This window comes from Salvia miltiorrhiza, chromosome 7, assembly GCF_028751815.1.
Source record: "Salvia miltiorrhiza cultivar Shanhuang (shh) chromosome 7, IMPLAD_Smil_shh, whole genome shotgun sequence".
NCBI lineage: Eukaryota > Viridiplantae > Streptophyta > Magnoliopsida > Lamiales > Lamiaceae > Salvia > Salvia miltiorrhiza.
The window spans coordinates 58,019,212-58,041,601 of NC_080393.1; the positions used below are offsets into that span (position 1 = coordinate 58,019,212).

Here is a 22,390-nt window from a genome sequence, read left to right on the forward strand (position 1 = left end):
TTTTATAAGCTTAGCCAAACACCCTCTAAGTTTTTCTTCATATTTTTTTAGCCCGTAACTGAAATTGTAAAGCTGCAAAATAAATGAAATATATTCTTTCAAAAATAATAAAAATTGATAATATATATATTAAAAAGGTAACTTCTAATTTGAAATAAATTTCAAGATTAAGTGGCAATTTTTAAATTATAATAAATTGAAGATTTATTTGTAAAACTATAAATTTTCTTTTTTATTTCCTTTTTATTTGTTTGTTTTATTTATTTCTAAAATTGTAAAATTCGACTAATTATGAAGTATGATAATTGAGTTGGTATCAATTTTATAAAAATATACAAATATTTCTCCTGTTTTGCACGGGGTGCAGATGCTAACTTATTTTAATGAAGAAGACAAAATATATAAATAAAATCGGAAATTAAATAGAGTAAAATAACTCTAACAGTGACGGTTAGTAAGATATTGGATGGAATTTTCTTTTGAATCAACCTTACTTATATAGGGTTTTTTCTTTAACATTTGCGACGAAGAAGTGAGAAAATTAAGTAGAAGCTACGCATAATTTTCTTTTGAGTCAACGTATTTAATATGTGATCCTTTCTTTAACAGTAGCGAGGAAATTAAGTAGAATCTTCATTCACAAAAGAAAAAGAAAGAAAAAAGAAAAAAGAAGAAAAAGGAAAAAGCATAAATAAAGTAGAACCTTATCGGTTATTGTTGGAAAAGTAAGAAAAAGCTAGAACCGAAAAGTGGAAAAGAAACTTTTCTCTCATTATCTTCTGATAAAAAAAAGAGTACAGCAAGAGGTATATAAACACTCACGCACTCATGCAATACAGCTGCAAATTCTAACTAACTAGCCAGCTAGGATAATGAAAGGAGCAATCGTGTGTGCATGCACCCATGCACAGTGAAGATACATTTCCAACACGCCCCCTCAAGATGGAGCGTAAATGCTGGAAAAGCCCATCTTGCTCATGATGTTATGCAAGGCCGGAGCAGGTAATGCCTTAGTCAAAACATCTGCAAGCTGCAAGGTATTTTTCACATGTAGTGGCTGCACAACACCTTGCTGGAATCGTTCACGGACAGTGTGGCAGTCGATTTCGATGTGCTTGGTTCTTTCATGAAAAACCGGATTGTTGCAGATGTATACTGCAGCTTGATTGTCACAGTAAAGCGGTGTGGCTTTACTCTGCGGAATCCCAAAATCAAGTAAAAGATTACGTATCCAAGTGACTTCACAACATACTTGTGCCATAGCGCGATACTCTGCTTCAGCCGAAGAACGAGAGATCGTGCTTTGCTTCTTTGATCGCCAAGAAACAAGTGAAGAGCCAAGAAAAACGGCAAAACCAGTAACTGATTTTCTGGTGGTAGGGCATGAAGCCCAATCAGCATCACAGAAGGCAGATAAGCTAAGATTAGAGTCTTTGGCAAAGAAAAGACCGTGCCCAATGCTACCCTTCAAGTATCGCAAGACACGTTCAGCTGCAGTAAGGTGACCGTCACACGGCTTAGAGACAAATTGGCTCAAATTATGAACCGCAAATGTGATATCAGGTCGAGTTAAGCTGAGATATAAGAGCCTTCCAATAAGTCTTCTGTAAGAAGAAGCATCTGACAGAGGAGCTCCTTCATTTAAAGTCAAATGTTTACCTGACTCCATAGGAGTAGAAGTAGGTCTGCAACTGACTAAACCAGTATCTTTGAGTAAGTCTAATACATACTTCCTTTGGCAAAGATAAATGCCTTGATTATTGCGAGCTATTTCCAAACCAAGGAAATAGGAAGGTCTTCCCAAGTCTTTGTATTTAAAAGTCTGACCCAAAAACTGCTTGAAAGAAGAGACTAAGTCATCATCATTGCTGGTAATCAATATGTCATCTACATAAACCACAAGACTCAAAAATTTTGAGCCTTCCTTCTTGTAAAAGAATGAGTGATCACAAGCTGACTGAACTAATCCAAAATCACTGAGTGCCTCAGAAAATTTGATATACCATTGCCTCGAGGCCTGCTTGAGGCCATATAAAGACTTCTTGAGCTTACACACTGATCCTGGAGGATAAGATTGCCCCTCTGAATCAAGGAGGCCTGGAGGAAGCTCCATGTAAATATCCTCAGACAAATCACCATAAAGAAACGCATTATTGATATCAAGATGTGTGAGGGACCAATCATGAATAGCAGCTAACGAAAGCATCATCTTGACAGTAACCAACTTTGCCACTGGGGAGAAGGTGTCAAGATAATCAATACCAGCCTGCTGTGTATACCCTTTGGCAACAATTCTTGCCTTATACCGATCTAGAGATCCATCTGCAAAGAATTTAGTGCGAAAAACCCATTTGCATCCAATGGCAATCTTATCGGGAGGTAATAAGGTGACATACCAAGTGTCAGATTTAATAAGAGCCTCTAACTCAGCCTGCATAGCTTTCCTCCATTCAGCATACAAGGAAGCTTGATGATAGGAGAAAGGTTCAGGAATGGCAGAGAGAGAGCAGATTAATCGATAGTAAGAGGAGGAAAGTCTAGAATAGGAGATGTATTTATGGAGAGGATAAGGAGAAGAAGTAATAGAGTTGCATACATAATCTGACAAATGAGCAGGAACCTTGCTAGTTCTGCCAGATTTTGTAGTAAGAGAAGGAGGAGGAGGTGCTGCTGATGCAGGAACAGAAATAGGATGGCCATGGAAGGACTAGATGAAGTAGGAGCAGAATTAGCAGTAGTTGTGGCAGTTGGAAGAGCAGATTCTATAGGAAAAGTGAATTGTGGCTCAGGAAAAGATGAAGAGGGAAGATGAGAGTAAGGAAAAGTATTTTCATGAAAAATCACATCCCTACTAATGCTCACTTGCTGAGTATCTAAATTCAGCACCTTATAACCCTTGTAACCAGGTGGATAGCCCAGAAACAGACACTTGGAAGCTCTAGGTGAAAACTTTGACCTATGTCTGTCTAAAGTGGAGACAAAACACAAACACCCAAAAACCCTTAAATGTGAATAAGATGGTTGTTTCCCAAATAACATTTCAAAAGGAGTGGTGTTATGTGGAAGAACTGAAGATGGTGTTCTATTAATGAGATAAGAAGCAGTGTGTACACAATCTCCCCAATAGGTGACAGGTAAATGGGATTGGAAAAGCAGACTCCTAGCTACATTAAGGAGATGTTGATGCTTTCTTTCCACTCTAGCATTTTGCTGAGGAGTGGAGACACAGGAATGATGAATGAGAGTGCCAAATTTAGAATATAGTTCTCCTAAATTGAACTCTGGACCATTATCACATCTAAGAATTTTGATACTCTTCCCAAACTGAGTTTGTATGGTATTGAAAAATTGGGTGAGAATTTCTTTAACATCAGATTTATGCTTCATTAAGAAGGTCCAAACAAATCTTGAATGATCATCAACAATTGTGAGAAAATAAACATATCCTTGCACAGTGGGTGTTGGATATGGTCCCCATATATCACAGTGGATCAAATCAAAAATATTCTGAGCTACAGTTTGAGATTCAGAGAATGACAAACGCTTTTGTTTAGCCAATGGACAAATCTCACAAAGAGTATTTTTACAATTGGAAAGAGATAAAGTTTTAGACAACAACTGGAGTTTACTAAAAGATAAATGCCCTAATCTATGATGCCATGTATCAGTTGACACCATATTGGACACTGGAGGAGAAGGAGTATGGACTGGTGGATTTGCAGAAACTGAAGAAGCATCTAACACATAGAGATTGCCCACTCTGCTACCCTTCCCAATCACAATCCCCTGAGAAGCTCCCTGAATCACAAAAGTATCAGGTGTGAAAGTTACTGAACATTGCATAGAAGATGTGAGTGAGCTTACTGAGATCAGATTATAGGAAAAGGAAGGTACACAAAGTACAGAAGTAAGCTCAAGTGTAGAGGAAAGAACAATGGTGCCAATGCAAGTGACAGGAGCATTACTACCATTGGGAAGATTCACATGAGTATTTGTGGATATGGATGTTTTAGTGAAGAGAGCAGGGTCATTACACACATGATGTGTTGCTCCTGTATCAAGCAACCATACAGAAGGCTGAAAAATAGAGCAAATGAAAGGATGGTTGGAAATCGTACCACTGAATGGAGGACTTGCACCAGCAGAGGTGGAGTTATGACCATGAGTCTTCACATCATTCATAGTAGGAGCGGAAGTAGTCATAGATCCAGCTACTTGCATCTGACTTTGCAAATAGGATATCATCTGAGCCATATCTGCAGTAGATAAAGTAGTGCTCTGATGTGAAGGTGTATTATCAGCAGCACTCAGCTGATTCACAGATCGAGCACCATTAGAAGAAAAACCAGTAGATTTCCCTTTGCCTTTGCCATATCCTGGTGGATAGCCTATGATCTCAAAGCACTTATCCACTGTATGGTTAGTTTTTCCACAGTTAGTACAAAGAAACTTGCCCTTACCTCCTTTGCCACGACCAATACCTGCTGCATTAATTATAGATCCAGGCATTTCACTGATAATAGGAGGTGCTGGAGTTGATACAAGAGTTGATACAGAATCAATAGACCTCTGCCTCTCTTCCTGAAGAACCAATGCAAAAATCTTTGACAAGGAAGGAAAAGGAAGAGAAGAGATAATCTGAGATCGAATCTGCGAATAAACAGAACTTAATCCAATGAGAAATTGCATTGAGCACTCTTGCATCTGGAATTCACACCATTTGCGCGAGCTATGGCATCGACAAGTATCGCAAGTGCACCAACGTGAGGGCTGAAAATCCTTGTATTCATCCCAGAGAATGCGGAGCTTGGTATAGTAAGCTCCTACATCATCAGACCCCTGCTTTAGGGTGAGAAGTTGTTGTTTGAGTTGATAAACTCGAGCAACATTCCCTTGAGCAAAGCGATCTTTCAAATCGTTCCAAATTAGAGAAGCATTATCGAGATACATAAGACTTGAGCTAATATCAGGCACGACAGAGTTGCGCAACCATGAAACAACCATGCTATTGCATCGGAGCCACTGAGAATAGATCGCTTCAGTCGGATGCGGTCGATCGATGGTACCATCAACAAACGCAAGTTTGTTCTTCGCCATTAGTGCCGTCATCATGGAGCGATTCCAATTCACATAATTGGATCCGTTGAGTTGTTGTGTGACCAGCTGCACACCAGGATTGTCACTGCTGGACAAATAATAGGGGCTGGACTGATCTTCATGTGGTGGAACTGGAGGAAATTGCGGCTTAGGGGCCATCGGAAAACAGATCGGAAAACAGCGGAAGGTTTATGCTCTGGATACCATGTTGGAAAAGTAAGAAAAAGCTAGAACCGAAAAGTGGAAAAGAAACTTTTCTCTCATTATCTTCTGATAAAAAAAAGAGTACAGCAAGAGGTATATAAACACTCACGCACTCATGCAATACAGCTGCAAATTCTAACTAACTAGCCAGCTAGGATAATGAAAGGAGCAATCGTGTGTGCATGCACCCATGCACAGTGAAGATACATTTCCAACAGTTATCATGCCCTTATGGCCTTATATATTGCCAGAGTGGTTGGAGACTATATCTGCCACATATAAAAAGTTTCATATCTCAATTGTGGAATCATAATATATACCAGGTTAGCTAATTGCCTTCTTCACGTCTCAAATATTATCTCATATATTTTCCTTCACACCTTCCCATAAATATATACATTATTCAAAGAGTTAATCATGGCGGCTTATGCAGCTCTGGTTTCCCTTATGCATATCATAGATCGCCTTGAAAATCATCCTTCCCCTCCAATTTCTATCGATAAAGAACAAGTTGAATCTCTCACTGAAAATGTTACCTCCTTGCAGGATTTTCTTGATGCTTATATTTTCCCAGTTGTGGATGACCATGAAGCGGATCCATTGGAGCGTCGCATTGCTGATGCAGTTTATGCAGCTGAGGATGTCATCGAATCCCAAATTGTGCTTCAAATTCATAACCGATCCACAATTATTGGAAGATGTCCAGTTGACAACCGATCCACAATTCGTAGGAAGATGTCCAGTTTTATCAACTTGTTTCGAGCTCGGTGTAAATGCTCAACTATTGAGGAGGACTTCTACCACGATCTGCAACAAGTGATAAAAGAAATGAATGTGATCAAGAAGGAAGCCATGAAGATTGCAGCCGCAGCTGATCAAGTGCAGAGAAAGGTCTCCTCATCTCATGCTGGCTCCTCTTCCACTGTGAAGGAAAGCATGGTGGTGGGTTCAGACGAGGTGTTACTTGAAGTTCTGGATAAGCTCACCGGAGATCAACTCAGTCGCCAAATAATCCCAATTATGGGGATGGGCGGCATTGGTAAGACCACTCTTGCCCGACATGTATTTCAGCATGCACTTGTTAAAGGGCATTTTGATATTTGTGCTTGGACTACAATTTCTCAAACCTATAATGTTAGAGAAACACTTAGAGAAGTTTTTTCCCAAGTAAGTGGAAATTCAGGTTGTGATGATCTGAGTGAGGGCGAATTGGGATTAAAACTATACCAGTATTTATGGGGTAGGAGGTATCTCATAATTATGGATGATATGTGGAGTATAGAGGTGTGGGACAAAATCAGGTCCTTCTTTCCTGATGGCAATTATGGGAGTCGAATAATTGTAACAACTAGGCTGTCAAACTTGACTTCGCAGTTGGGTGAGTCTTACAGCGTTGGTATGAAATTTCTAGATGAGGCTACTAGTTGGGATTTGTTCACCAAGACTGTGTTTGGGGGAGAAAGTTTTCCTCATGAGTTGGAGGATATTGGAAAGAATATTGTAGCAAATTGTAAAGGTCTTCCTTTATCAATTGCTACAATTGGAGGTCTTTTGGCAAAATCTGAGCGCACTAGAGAATATTGGGTGCATATAGAGCAAAATTTAAATTCAATTGTCATTACGAATAATGATGAATTTTGCTTGAAAATATTGCGAATGAGCTATACCTATCTGCCCAACTATTTGAAGCCATGTTTTTTGTATCTGGGAGTTTTTGAGGAAGATCGTAGAATTCGTGTCTCAATGCTGGAGAAGCTATGGGTTTCTGAAGGATTTTTAAAACCCATGAGTGGAAAATGTTTGGAAACAATAGCAGAAGAGTACTTGAAGGAGTTGGTAGATAGAAATCTGATAATAGTTGATGAGTTGGGATTTAGGGGGAATGTGAAGTTTTGTAAGATTCATGATTTGTTGAGGGACGTGTGCTTGAAAGAAGTTAAAAAGGAGAGATTTTATCATATCATAGAAAAGTCTCCTGTAGTCATATATAACCAACGTCGTGGGGTTGTTTTTAAAAAAAATGCTGGAAGTTGGGTAATAAGTGAAGTCTCGAGATCTTTGTCACATGCTCGTTCTATAATATGTGATGACGAGGGGAAAAACTTTGAAAGGCCTCACAATTTTAGATTGTTGAGAACATTCAAAGCATATGATAGAGATACTTTAAATCGATATGGAGATGATGGTGATCATTTCCTAGGCGATGTTTTTCAATTGGTGAACGCACGGCACCTTGCTGTTAGACTTTATTGGGAGTCCGAATTCCCGTCTTCGATCAATTTGCTTTGGAATCTATATACGTTAATAGTTGCTTTTGCTTTGGTTCCATTGGCATTGCATCCGCATAATCTTATTGCACCGATTGAGATTTGGAAATTGCATCAACTTAGGCATCTCGAGTGTATGGGAACAGGATTGATTCTACCAGATCCTCCGAGTGAGATGGTTATCATGGAGAATCTACAGACGCTCAAGGGAGTAAGGAATTTTTATTTGAATGAGGAGGTGGTTCAAAGAATTCCCAATGTCAAGAAATTGCATCTAATTTACACTTCCGAGGATATGGAGGCAGCAAACTGTTTGAGGTATCTTGAGTGTCTGAGTAAATTGGAAAACTTCTCCTGCAGCATCCATCCCGAATATGCTGAGTATTTGCAGAGGATTAGTTTCCCACACTCCCTCAAGAAGTTGAACTTATCTCTCTCTCCCTCTTATGATCCTCTAGATTTAGTAGAGATATTGGAAAAGATAGGGTGGTTGCCCCTTCTTCACAAGTTAGTATTACATCGTGGTGTCTTCAACACAGGCAAGTGGGACACTATTGAAGGCCAATTCCGGAGCCTCAAGCTACTGAAATTGGACTGGTGTAGTGGTCTAAAAAATTGGACGACGGCAGAGAGCTCTCATTTTCCAGTTCTCCAGGAGCTTCGTCTTCAAGGTTTGATGGAATTGGAGGAGATCCCTTCCGAAGTTGGAGAAATAGCAACGCTGAAATCAATTTATTTGGAACGTTGCAGTGAATCAGCGGTGGAGTCAGCTAAAAAGATAGTAGAAGAACAAGAGGACTTATATGGAAGAGACCAACTTGAGCTTCATGTTCAAGCTATAGTTGCAAAAGCACACGAAAGACTGCAGAGCTTAGCAAGTCCCAACTTTGAAGTTACAGTGAGAGGTTTTTAGAATCATCCAAGATTGTTAGTTACAAGTTCAGACCTTTTGTTTCGTAAGCTTATAAAACTTTGAGCTTTTGTTGCTTCAATTCATTACTGTAAGCTAGCTCCACGTACAAGTCTTTCTATTGTTCCTTTTGTTCTACTTAAATAATCGATTTAGCTTCTCTTCCTTTTGGGAAAGTTAATTATATGCTTAAACTTTCTTACATTACATCATTAATTAATTGCTGTTGCTGCTCATTTCTGACCACATGCAATAATAATAATTAATGACACGTTGGCAAACATAAATGCTTGATGTTTTCTAATTCCAGTTTCTTTAATAGCCTTAATTTTGGCTTTTGTAGGAATAACCTTAATTTGTTTAACAAATAATACCAAAACTATGTATGTGTGGGGTTTCCTATTATGTAGAGAGAAGCTTCATGGTTGCTTCTTATCGAGGGAAATTTTATTATAGTCATCTTTCATAAAAACATAAGTTTTAAGGCCCTAGTTTATAATAGATAAGTTATATAGCCATTTTAAGTTTAAAAGACTATAACACCCTTTGACTTTTTTGTACTCGATGGTGTACACGATGGTACCACCATGTACACCATTGAGTACTTCGAGTACTCGACGGTGTTATAGAAAATTTTCAGTTTTTTCATTACTCGATTGTGTACTCGATGGCACCATCGAGTATAAAAAAGTCAAAGGGTTTTATAGTCTTTTAAGTCTAAAATGACTATATAACTTATCTATTATAAACTAAGACTATAAAACTTATGTTTTTATAAAAGATGGCTATATGTGATGATTCCCACCTTCTTATTTGCTTATAAGTGGTGGCTAAGGAATTTTGATTGGGGCCCAAGAGAGGCCTATAATTAACCATCATCATCACTTCTTGATTCAATGTTGATAACTAGACAAATCACCCCGTTACTCACGCCTTCATCTTAATTTAAGGGTATTCGTGTCTAGTTATTTCAAGACTACGAGGTAAAATTTGTATAAAGAATGTGAATCTGTGCACACAGAAAATAACGATTGTAAAGGTGTGTTTACTTTGGTTGTAAAATTTTTATTGAAAAATAATAGATAAGAAAAAATGAAAAAATATTGGAAAATATTTTCACACCTCTATCATAAGATAATATTATCCACCACTGAGAAAATGAGTTGTTCGAAAAAAAAATTGTCCCGTTGATTTTTTTTTTTCATCATAATAAAACATGCGAAAATGGTGAAAAATTAAATTAATAAAAATATAAATTTTCTTTCATTTTTCATCAAAATTTTTCATCAAAATAAACGCTTCCTAATAAGTAAAATTTGTCTATACCGATTATTTTTTATAATCGGTTGATATAAAGAATGTTAATTTATTTAGTGTACACCGAAGGCAATTATTGTAGTATAACAAAAGAAAAGGACAACAAGGGGTGGGACATGGCATGTAAGACTTGGGCGTAGACTTTCTTGTTTATTTTGTGATTAATTGTCTATTACAAGTCTAACAACAGTCATAAGATGAAAATACAAGTCAATTTAACAATAATGTATTACTATATATGGTCGTAGATGTGTTCATTAACCATGTCATATTCGTAAGTAGGGTATATGTTGAAATAAAAAAAGTTGATATTATTTTTTTAAATTCATATGTATCATGTTCAGACTTGATTTGTTCGTTATCAAGCCAAACTGAGATGAGGGCTAACAAGTTATATTTAATCGAGTCCAAATGAGCTTTCTAAATTTATATTTAATAGTACAAAATATTAATTATTTAAAAAATATTTAAATTACAATATTGTGATATATTTTTTTTCCTTGTAACAATACAATTATTACTAATTTTAATATAAAAGTATAAGTTGTATTTAATTTATAATTATATATTTTTAAGCTACATCACTTAACAATAATGTTTAGGGTGCGTTATCTTTGGTTGTAAATTTATCATGGAAAAATGAAGGATAAACAAAATTTCACTCTTTAAATACTTCTTTTCTTTTCCCACATTTTTTACTTGACCCTTACTCATTCCTCATTTATACTACAAAGGAGAGATAATATTATCTCTCCAAAAATGGTGTGATAATATTATCCCTCCTTTGTAGTGTAAATGGGAAATGAGTAAGGGTCAAGTAGAAAATGTGGGAAAAGAAATGAAGGATTTAAAGGCTGAAATTTTGTTTATCCTTCCTTTTCCTATGATAAATTTACAACCGAAGATAACGCAGCCTTAAGAGATAACGAGCTCGAATAAAGTTTTATCAAATCGGAGTTGGAATTGCTTGGCGCATTTGCAGTCTTAGCTAATGTACTCCCTCCGTCCCATGAAGCATGACACAGTTCTTTTCGGTACGAGAATTAAAAAATTGATATTTTGTGTGTTAAAGTGTGATAGGTGAAAAATGAAAATGTGAATAAACGGTAAATTTTTTGCCATTTTTAGAAACGTGTCATACTTCGTTGGACAAACCAAAAAGGAAACTGTGTCATGTTTTGTTGGATGGAGGGAGTATTATATATATACATATGATTTTCAAACAATTTAAAAGTAGAATATCAACACCAGATCGACAAATCTCTCTTGGATGCTAAGTTTCTTTTTAGTGCTTTGATTTTTGCTTATCCGATCCCACACTGTCGGCCATATAATAAATTTCGTGACCTAAATTTTTAATTTTATATATAGGTTATGCCTGTATACGTCATAAATATGACGTAGTACATGATTTTACGCGTGAAAGGCATCCATGATTCATGCTTAATTACTATATTAATAATTAAAGACCAAATGAATCAGTTCACATTTGGATAAAGTACATTAAAGCTTATTCAAAAACAATAATGAAAGCAAGTTAAAGAAAGATAAAATAATAAAAGGTGACTACCTAAATCATGGTAGTATTTTTTATAATATGTCTTATATATAATAGGCAAGATTGAGAATGTGATGCCTATTTGGGTAAAAATGTCCATTTTCCAATTTTTTATTATTATACGTACGTGTTTCACACACATTATTTAAACTTTTTTAGCCTTAAAAATATTAGATAATTATTTGTCACTTAATTTTAAAATTAAGTGACAATTTTTTAATTACAATAAATTAAAGATTTATTTGTAAAACCATACATTTTCTTTTTTATTTCCTTTTTCTTTATCTTTTTATTTGTTTATTTTATTTATTTCTAAAATTATGAAATCCGACTAATTATGAAGTATATAATATGATGATTGAGTTGGTATCAATTTTACATAAATATAAAAATATAAAAAACGTTTCCCGTACTTTGCACGGGGTGCATATGCTAGTTTATTTTAATGAAGACCACAAAATATATAAATAAAATTAAAAATTAAATAGAGTAAAATAACTCTAACAGTGACGATTAGTATGATATTAGGTGGAATTTTCTTTTGAATCAACCTTACTTATGTATGGTTTTTTCTTTGACATTGGGACGAAGTAGTGAGAAAATTAAGTAGAAGCTATGGCAATGGATCCTGGACTAAGTTCAGATTCGCAGATCCGATCATTTTTATAAGATTTGGACCTTGTAAAAAAATAGATCAAATGGATTTGGACCGAATCTGGATTATTCATAAAATTTGCGGATTTCAATCTAGATCAAAAGTTTTGAGACCCAAATCCGGTTCAGATCCGATCCGTGAATCCAGTTATATATATATAAAAATAATTTTACTTTACTTTTATCGAACTATACCTTAAAGATCTATTACTAATCTATACATCTCTTTTCATAAATGATGTATACAATTCTATTAAAGATACTCCCCCGTCCCACGAATCTTGACATATTTTCAAATAAGGTAATTAATTAGTCCAAAAATAAGGGGTCTTAATTACATTCTCTCTTCTAGACTCCTACTTTATCACTTTATTATCTTCTCTATACGTTATACTCCCTCCGTCCACCAATCAACTTCCCATTTGCCTTTAAAATTTTGTCCACCAATTAACTTCCCACTCTGCTTTTTGGACATATATACCCTCCCTTACTTTTTAAATTACTACACTTTACCAATTGGACCCACTACACTCTACCATTACTTGTCTAATTAATCCAATTTTGATGTTAATTAAATGAAGTGGGATATTTCGAATTTTCCAGTTTATTTATTTATTTTCTGAATTTTTAGTATATTTATTTATTTATTTGAATTTTCAATTTATTTATTTTCTGAAAATTTATTTTCAGTTTATTTATTTTCCAGTTTATTCATTTATTTATTTTCTGAATTTTCAGTTTATTTATTTATTTATTTTCGAATTTCCAATTTATTTATTTATTTTTGAATTTCAGTTTATTTATTTATTTATTTTATGAATCTTCAGTTTATTTATTTATCTATTTATTTATTTTCGAATTTCTAGTTTATTTATTTATCTATTTTCTGAATTTTCATTTTATTTATTTATTTGTTTTCGAATTTTTAGTTTATTTATTTATTTATTTTCGAATTTTCAGTTTATTTATTTATTTATTTTCTAGTTTATTTATTTCCAGATTATTTTCTGAATTTTTAGTTTATTTATTTATTTATTTTCGAATTTTCAGTTTATTTATTTATTTATTTTCTGAATTTTCAGTTTATTTATTTATTTTCGAATTTCCAGTTTATTTATTTTCTGAATTTTCAGTTTATTTATTTATTTATTTTCGAATTTCCTATTTATTTATTTTCGAAATTTCAGTTTATTTATTTATTTATTTTTGAATTTTCAGTTTATTTATTTATTTATTTATTTTCTGAATTTTCAGTTTATTTATTTATTTTCTAATTTTCAGTTTATTTATTTTCTGAAAATTTTATTTCCACTTTATTTATTTTCTAGTTTATTTATTTATTTATTTTCTGAATTTTCAGTTTGTTTATTTATTTATTTTTGAATTTCCTGTTTATTTATTTATTTATTTCCTGAATTTTCAGTTTATTTATTTATTTATTTTCAAATTTTTAGTTTATTTATTTATATATTTTCGAATTTTCTGTTTATTTATTTTCTGAAAAATTTATTTCCAGTTTATTTATTTATTTATTTTGTGAATTTTCAGTTTATTTATTTATTTATTTTCGAATTTCCTATTTATTTATTTATTTATTTTCTTAATTTTCAGTTTATTTATTTATTTATTTTCGATTTTTCAGTTTATTTATTTTCTGAAAAATTTATTTTCAAGTTTTCATTTTAATTATGTTTTAGTTTTTTGTTCATTTAATTAAAGAGTAAAAAACAAGAAGAAAGAAATATCGTATATATATAAAAAAAAAAAACTTTAAGTCAAGCCATGAAAATAATGTGAAATAGATAGTGAAAGATTAGTAAAAGTAATCACAATATATTAACACTGCCCTTTTAGTCTTTTACACCACTTTTACACTACCTTTTTCAGCTTTCTTAGTTTCCGTGCCGACCACCAAATGAGAAGTTGATTGGTGGACGGAGGGAGTACTTTATTACCTACACACTCAAAACACTAATCTACAACTCCTTAATTCCCATGACGAAACCAAACGTGTCAAGATTCGTGGGACGAAGGGAGTAATATTTTATTTTTATCTTAATTTAAATTATTATTATTATGATTATTATTATTATTATTATTATTATTATTATTATTATTATTATTATTATATCTTTTATTTGTATGCATAATATCGTTTTTTTCTTCTTCAGTGTAAAAATAGAAGACATAATATTCCACGGTTACTGAATATTGTGATGAAGATAGAGATAAAATCGACTTTAATGATATGATAATTAGTTTCCATCGCTTTTTTACATATAAAATTAAAATAATTGTGTATCTCATTATTCTACTACTAATATATTTAGTACTTCATTATCATATTTTTGCTTATTATGAAATTTTATAATTTTTTTATAAGTTATGATTTAATTATTTATTTTTTTAATAATTGTTGATAATCTAGACAAAATTGGATTTTATTTTTAGTTAATTTAAAATTTATAAATATTTAAAAAAAGAAAAAAATATGAATTTGGGTCTGGACTCGAGACACTGTGGATCTTATGAATCCGGGTCTGGATCTTATTTGTTTGGATCCAATGAATTTGGAGCGAATCTGAATTTAAGTAAAAAAATTCGAATCTAAATCTAAACCAAGCAAAATCCGGTCCAGATCCGACCCATTGCCATCTCTTGAAAGCTACGCAGAATTTTCTTTAGAGTCAACGTATTTAATATGTGGTCCTCTCTTTAACACTAGCGAGGAAATTAAGTAGAATCATCATTCACAACAGAAGAAAAAGAAAAAGAAAGAAAAAAGAAAAAAGAGAAAAGAAGAAAAAGAACAAGGGATAAATAAAGTAGAACCTTATCACTTATCATGCCCTTATGGCCTTATATATGGCCAGAGTGGTTGGCGACTATATCTGCTATAAAAACTTTCAAATCTCATTTGTGGAATCATAATATATACCAGATTGCTTGCCTTCTTTTCATTCACATTTCCCATAAATATATACATTAATTAAAGAGTTAATCATGGCAGCTTATGGAGCTCTGGTTTCTCTTATGAATATCATAGATCGGCTTGAAAATCATCCTTCCCCTCCAATTTCTATCCACAAACAGCAAGTTGAATCTCTCACTCAAAATGTTACCTTCTTGCAGGAATTTCTTGATGGTTATATTTCCCCAGTTGTCGATGACCATGAAGGGGATCCATTCGAGCGTCGCATTGCTGGTGCAGTTTATGCAGCTGAGGATGTCATCGAATCCCAAATTGTGCTTCAAATTCATAACCGATCCACAATTCGTGGGAAGATGTCCAGTTTTATCAAATTGTTTCGAGCTCGGTGCAAATGCGCAACAAATGATAGAAATGCAGCTGAGGACTTGTATCACCATCTACAACAAGTCATAGAAGAAATGAATTTGATCAAGAAGGAAGCCATGGAGATTGCAACCGCAGCTGATCAACCGCAGAGAAAGGTCTCCTCAACTCATGCTGGCTCCTCTTCCACAGTGAAGGAAACCGTGATGGTGGGCTTCAACGAGGTGTTACTTGAAGTGCTGGATAAGCTCACCGGAGGCCAACTCAGTCGCCAAATCATCCCAGTTATGGGGATGGGCGGCATTGGTAAGACCACTCTTGCCCGACATGTATTTGAGCATCCGCTTGTTAAAGAGCATTTTGATATTTGTGCTTGGACTACAATTTCTCTAACTTATAATGTTAGAGAAACTCTAAGAGAAGTTCTTTTCCAAGCAAGTGGAAATTCAGGTAGTGATCTGAGTGAGGACGAATTGGGATTGAAACTATATCAGTATTTATGGGGTAGGAGGTATCTCATAATTATGGATGATATGTGGAGTACAGAGGTGTGGGACAAGATCAGGTCTTCCTTTCCTGATTGTAATGATGGGAGTCGAATAATCGTAACAACAAGGATGTCGAACTTGACTTCGCAGTTGGGTGAGTCTTATGGCGTTGGTATGAAATTTCTAGATGAGGCTAGTAGTTGGGATTTGTTTTGCAAGACTGTGTTTGGGGGCGATTGTTTCCCTCTTGAATTGGAGGATATTGGAAAGAATATTGTAGCAAATTGTAAAGGGCTTCCTTTATCAATTGCTACAATTGGAGGTCTTTTGGCAAAATCTGAGCACACTACAGAATATTGGATGCGTATAGAGCAAAATTTAAATTCAATTGTCATTACGAATAATGATGAATTTTGCTTGAAAATATTGCGGTTGAGCTATACTTATCTGCCCAACTATTTGAAGCCATGTTTTTTGTATATGGGTGTTTTTGAGGAAGATCGTAGAATTCGCGTCTCAATGTTGAAAAAGCTATGGGTTTCTGAAGGATTTTTAAAACCCGTGAATGGAAAATGTTTGGAAACAATAGCAAAAGAGTACTTGAAGGAATTGGTAGATAGAAATCTGATTTTAGTTGATGAGTTGGGATTTAGGGGAAATGTAAAGTTTTGTAAGATTCATGATTTGTTGAGGGATTTATGCTTAAAAGAAGTTGAAAAGGAGAGGTTTTATCATATCATAGAAAAGAGTCCTTCAGTCATAGATAACGAATGTCGTCGGGTTGTTTTTAAAAATGCTGGAAGAAGGGTAATACGTGAAGTTTCGAGATCTTTGTCACATGCTCGTTCTATAATATGTGATAACCAGGAGAAAAACTTTGAAAGGCCTCATAATTTTAGATTGTTGAGAACATTCAAAGCATATGATAGAGATACACGTGAATATGGATATGGTGTTCATTTCCTAGGCGATGTTTTTCAATTGGTGAACTCACGGCACCTTGCTGTTAGACTCAATTGGAAGTCCAAATTCCCATCTTCGATCAATTTCCTCTGGAATCTATATACGTTAATAGTTGATCATTTTTCACTCATTGGGTCCTGGGATATGAAAAGATGTAGTATTGATCGTCGTTTGCAGGATCATCTTATTGCACCAATTGAGATTTGGAAATTGCATCAACTTAGGCATCTCGAGTTTGTGGGTACAACAAAATTGATTCTACCAGATCCTCCGAGTGAGATGGTTATCATGGAGAATCTACAAACGCTCAAAGGAGTAATGAATTTGTATTTGAATGAGGAGGTGGTTCAAAGAATTCCCAATCTCAAGAAATTGCATCTAAGTTACAAATCCGAAGAAATGGAGGGTTGTCTCATCAAGAGCTTGAGTGAATTGAAACAAATGGAGAAAGCCAACTGTTTCAGCTATCTTGAGTGTCTGATTAAATTGGAAAACTTGTATTGTGGCTTCTATTATGGATGTGATGATGAGTATTTGCAGAGGATTAGTTTCCCACACTCCCTCAAGAAGTTGAAGTTATCTCTCAATAATCTGGAGTTGGTAGAGATATTACAAAAGATAGGGTGTTTGCCCCTTCTTCACAAGTTAGTATTATATGGTGGTACCTTCCAAACAGGCAAGTGGGACACTATTGAGGGCCAATTCCGGAGCCTCAAGTTACTAGAATTGAACTGGTGTAAGGGTCTAAAAAATTGGACGATGGCAGAGAGCTCCCACTTTCCAGTTCTCCAGGAGCTTCGTCTGCGAGATTTGAAAGAATTGGAGGAGATCCCTTCCGAAGTTGGAGAAATAGCAACGCTGAAGTCAATTACTTTGGAACATTGCAGTGAATCAGCAGTAGTGTCGGCTAAAAAGATAGTAGAAGAACAACATGATTATTATGGAGACCAACTTGAACTTCATGTTCGAGCTATACTTTGGCACAGAGACGAAAGACTGCAGAGGTTGGCAAGTCCCAACTTTGAAGTTAGAGTGGGATAGTTATTAGAATAATCCAGCGTCCAAGATTGTTAGTTATAAGTTGAGACTTCTTGTTTGTAAGCTTATATATAAAAATTTGAGCTTTTGTTACTTTAAACTCCACGTACTTAAGTCTTTCTATTTAAATTTGAGACTTCTCAGTTATGTGCTTAAACTTTCTTGCTGTTGCTGCGCATTTCTGAGCACAAACAATGACACGTTGGGAAACCTAAATTAAATGCTTTATCAATTGATTTTCTATTTCTTGTTTCTTTGATACTTATTTTTATCTTAATTTAAATTATTATTATTATTATTATTATTATTATTATTATATCTTTTATTTGTATGTATAATATCGTTTTTTTCTTCTTCAATGTAAAAATAGAAGACATAATATTCCACGGTTACTGAATATTGTGATGAAGATAGAGATAAAATCGACTTTAATGATATGATAATTAATTTCCATCGCTTTTTTACATATAAAATTAAAATAATTGTGTATCTCATTATTCTACTACTAATATATTTAGTACTTCATTATCATATTTTTACTTATTATGAAATTTTATAATTTTTTTATAGGTTATGATTTAATTATTTATTTTTTTAATAATTGTTGATAATCTAGACAAAATTGGATTTTATTTTTAATTAATTTAAAATTTATAAATATTTAAAAAAAGAAAAAAAATATCAATTTGGGTCTGGACTCGAGACACTATGGATCTTATGAATCCGGGTCTGGATCTTATTTGTTTGGATCCAATGAATTTGGAGTGAATCTGAATTTAAGTAAAAAAATTCAAATCTGAATCTAAACCAAGCAAAATCCGGTTTGCCATCTCTTGAAAGCTACGCAGAATTTTCTTTTGAGTCAACGATTTAATATGTGGTCCTCTCTTTGACACTAGCGAGGAAATTAAGTAGAATCTTCATTCACAACAGAAGAAAAAGAAAAAGAAAAAGAAAAAAAGAAGAAAAAGAACAAGCGATAAGTAAAGTAGAACCTTATCAGTTATCATGCCTTTATGGCCTTATATATTGCCAGAGTGGTTGGGGACTATATCTGCCACATATAAAAGTTTCATATCTCAATTGTGGAGTCATAATATATACCAGATTGCTTGCCTTCTTTTCATTCACATTTCCCATAAATATATACATTAATTAAAGAGTTAATCATGGCAGCTTATGGAGCTCTGGTTTCTCTTATGAATATCATAGATCAGCTTGAAAATCATCCTTCCTCTCCAATTTCTATCGACAAACAGCAAGTTGAATCTCTCACTGAAAATGTTACCTTCTTGCAGGAATTTCTTGATGCTTATATTTCCCCAGTTGTGGATGACCATGAGGCGGAACTATTGGAGCGTCGCATTGCTGATGCAGTTTATGCAGCTGAAGATGTCATCGAATCCCAAATTGTGCTTCAAATTCATAACAGATCCACAATTATTGGAAGATGTCCAGTTGACAACCGATCCACAATTCGTGGGAAGATATCCAGTTTTATCAAATTGTTTCAAGCTCGGTGCAAATGCGCAACAAATGATAGAAATGCATCTGAGGACTTCTATCACGATCTACAACAAGTGATAGAAGAAATGAATTTGATCAAGAATGAAGCCATGGAGATTGCAACCGCAGCTGATCAACTGCAGAGAAAGGTCTCCTCAACTCATGCTGCCTCCTCTTCCACTGTGATCAAGAAGGATACCTTGGAGATTGCTGCCGCAGCTCAACTGCAGAGAAAGGTCTCGTCAAGTACTCATACTGGTTCCACTTCCACTGTGAAGGAAATCATGATGGTGGGCTTCGACGACGTGTTACTTGAAGTGTTGGATAAGCTCACCGGAGGCCAACGCAGTCGCCAGATCATCCCAATAATGGGGATGGGCGGCATTGGTAAGACCACTCTTGCCCGACATGTATTTGAGCATGCGCTTGTTAAACAACATTTTGATATTTGTGGTTGGACTACAATTTCTCAAACTTATAATGTTAGAGAAACCCTTAGAAAAGTTTTTTCCCAAGTAAGTGGAAATTCAGGTAGTGATGATCTGAGTGAAGGAGAATTGGGATTAAAACTATACCAGTATTTATGGGGTAGGAGGTATCTCATAATTATGGATGATGTGTGGAGTACAGAGGTGTGGGACAAGATCAGGTCTTCCTTTCCTGATTGCAATAATGGGAGTCGAATAATTGTAACAACTAGGCTCTCAAACTTGACTTCGCAGTTGGGTGAGTCTTATGGCGTTGGTATGAAATTTCTAGATGAGGCTAGTAGTTGGGATTTGTTCACCAACACTGTGTTTGGGGGAGAAAGCTTTCCACCTGAGTTGAAGAAAATTGGAAAGAATATTGTAGCAAATTGTAAAGGGCTTCCTTTATCAATTGCTACAATTGGAGGTCATTTGGCAAAATCTGAGCGCACTACAGAATATTGGATGCGTATAGAGCAAAATTTAAATTCAATTGTCATTACGAATAATGATGAATTTTGCTTGAAAATATTGCGATTGAGCTATACCTATCTGCCCAACTATTTGAAGCCATGTTTTTTGTATATGGGTGTTTTTAAGGAAGATAGTAGAATTCGTGTCTCAATGCTGAAGAAGCTATGGGTTTCAGAAGGATTTTTAAAACCCGTGAGTGGAAAATGTTTGGAAACAATAGCAAAAGAGTACTTGAAGGAGTTGGTAGATAGAAATCTGATTTTAGTTGATAAGTTGGGATTTAGTGGAAATGCAAAGTTTTGTAAGATTCATGATTTGTTGAGGGATTTATGCTTGAAAGAAGTTGAAAAGGAGAGGTTTTATCATATCATAGAAAAGACTCCTTCAGTCATAGATAACGAATGTCGTCGGGTTGTTCTTAAAAATGCTGGAAGAAGGATAATACGTGAAGTCTCAAGATCTTTGTCGCATGCTCGTTCTATAATATGTGATGACGAGGGGAAAAACTTTGAAATGCCTCACAATTTTAAATTGTTGAGAACATTCAAAGCATATGATAGAGATACATTATATCGAAATGGAGATGATGGTGATCATTTCCTAGGCGATGTTTTTCAATTGGTGAACTCACGGCACCTTGCTGTTAGAATTCATATGAAGTCCAAATTCCCGTCTTCGATCAATTTGCTTTGGAATCTATATACGTTAATAGTTGCTCTGTCTCCATTGGGATTGCATCCGCATGATCTTATTGCACCGATTGAGATTTGGAAATTGCATCAACTTAGGCATCTCGAGTGTATGGGAACAGGATTGATTCTACCAGATCCTCCGAGTGAGATGGTTATCATGGAGAATCTACAAACGCTCAAAGGAGTAATGAATTTGTATTTGAATGAGGAGGTGGTTCAAAGAATTCCCAATCTCAAGAAATTGCATCTATTTTACAATTTTAAAGATATGGAGGGTTGTCTCATCAAGAGCTTGAGTGAATTGAAACAAATGGAGAGAGACAACTGTTTCAGCTATCTTGAGTGTCTGAGTAAATTGGAAAACTTGTCCTGCGACATCTATTATGGATATGATGAGTATTTGCAGAGGATTAGTTTCCCACACTCCCTCAAAAAGTTGAATTTGATTGTCAATAATGTGGAGTTGGAAGAGATATTGCAGAAGATAGCGTGTTTGCCCCTTCTTCAGAAGTTAGTATTACAATATGGTATCTTCAAAACAGGCAAGTGGGACACTATTGAGGGCCAATTCCGGAGCCTCAAGCTACTACAATTGTACTATTGTAAAGGTCTAGAAAATTGGACGATGGCAGAGAGCTCCCACTTTCCAGTTCTCCAGGAGCTCCGTCTTCGAGGTTTGCGACAATTGGAGGAGATCCCTTCTGAAGTTGGAGAAATAGCAACGCTGAAATCAATTACTTTGGAACATTGCAGTGAATCAGCAGTAGTGTCGGCTAAAAAGATAGTAGAAGAACAAGAGGATTTATATGGAGACCAACTTGACCTTCATGTTCGAGCTATACTTTGGTACAGAGACGAAAGACTGCAGAGCTTGGCAAGTCCCAACTTTGAAGTTACAGTGTAATACTAGTTATTAGAATCATCCAGCATCCAAGATTGTTTAGTTACAAGTTGAGACTTCTTGTTTTGTAAGCTTAATTATAAAAAAATGAGCTTTTGTTGCTTCATTACTGTAAGCTCCACGTACAACTCTTTCTATTTAAATAACTCATTTAGTTTCTCTTCCTTTAGGGAAAGTTATGTGCTTAAACTTTTTTGCTGATGCTGCTCATTTCTGACCACAAACAATGACACGTTGGGAAACGTAAATTAAATGCTTTATAAATTGATGTTTTCTATTTCTTGTTTCTTTTATACTACTAGCAGACAGAACGTGCATTGCACGTTTAACTAATGTCATTTTATATGTTGAAAGTTAAATATATAGATATTATTATATAGTTTGAAATATTTGTATTAATTAATTGTATTCATGAAATTGAGTTATTCATTTGGCTATAATTTAAATTTTAAAAAGAAACCAATGAAGTTATTAATGAATAAATTTAAATGTAAAATGCAAAAAAGATACATGAAAAAGGTCCTAAATTATCTAAGTACGGAGCAAGACGAATTTTAAA

General features: G+C 34.5%; 3 protein-coding genes across 3 annotated transcripts; 2 read left to right on the top strand and 1 right to left on the bottom strand.

Moving 5' to 3' along the window:
* Positions 1 to 3,538: 3,538 nt before the first annotated feature.
* Positions 3,539 to 5,488, bottom strand: LOC130995128 (uncharacterized). The gene is made up of 2 exons (XM_057920279.1): positions 4,119 to 5,488; positions 3,539 to 3,798 (listed from the first exon to the last, which is right to left on the bottom strand). Exons 1-2 carry the CDS (start codon positions 5,254 to 5,256, stop codon positions 3,764 to 3,766), a joined length of 1,173 nt encoding a protein of 390 aa, XP_057776262.1. The 5' UTR covers positions 5,257 to 5,488; the 3' UTR covers positions 3,539 to 3,763.
* A 230-nt stretch (positions 5,489 to 5,718) lies between these two features.
* LOC130994500 (putative late blight resistance protein homolog R1C-3) lies at positions 5,719 to 8,481 on the top strand. The gene has a single exon (XM_057919543.1). The coding sequence runs from the start codon at positions 5,719 to 5,721 to the stop codon at positions 8,479 to 8,481; it is 2,763 nt and encodes a 920-aa protein (XP_057775526.1).
* Positions 8,482 to 14,878: 6,397 nt separating this feature from the next.
* Positions 14,879 to 21,834, top strand: LOC130994501 (uncharacterized). The gene is made up of 2 exons (XM_057919544.1): positions 14,879 to 17,779; positions 18,949 to 21,834. Exons 1-2 carry the CDS (start codon positions 15,011 to 15,013, stop codon positions 21,832 to 21,834), a joined length of 5,655 nt encoding a protein of 1,884 aa, XP_057775527.1. The 5' UTR covers positions 14,879 to 15,010.
* Positions 21,835 to 22,390: the final 556 nt, after the last annotated feature.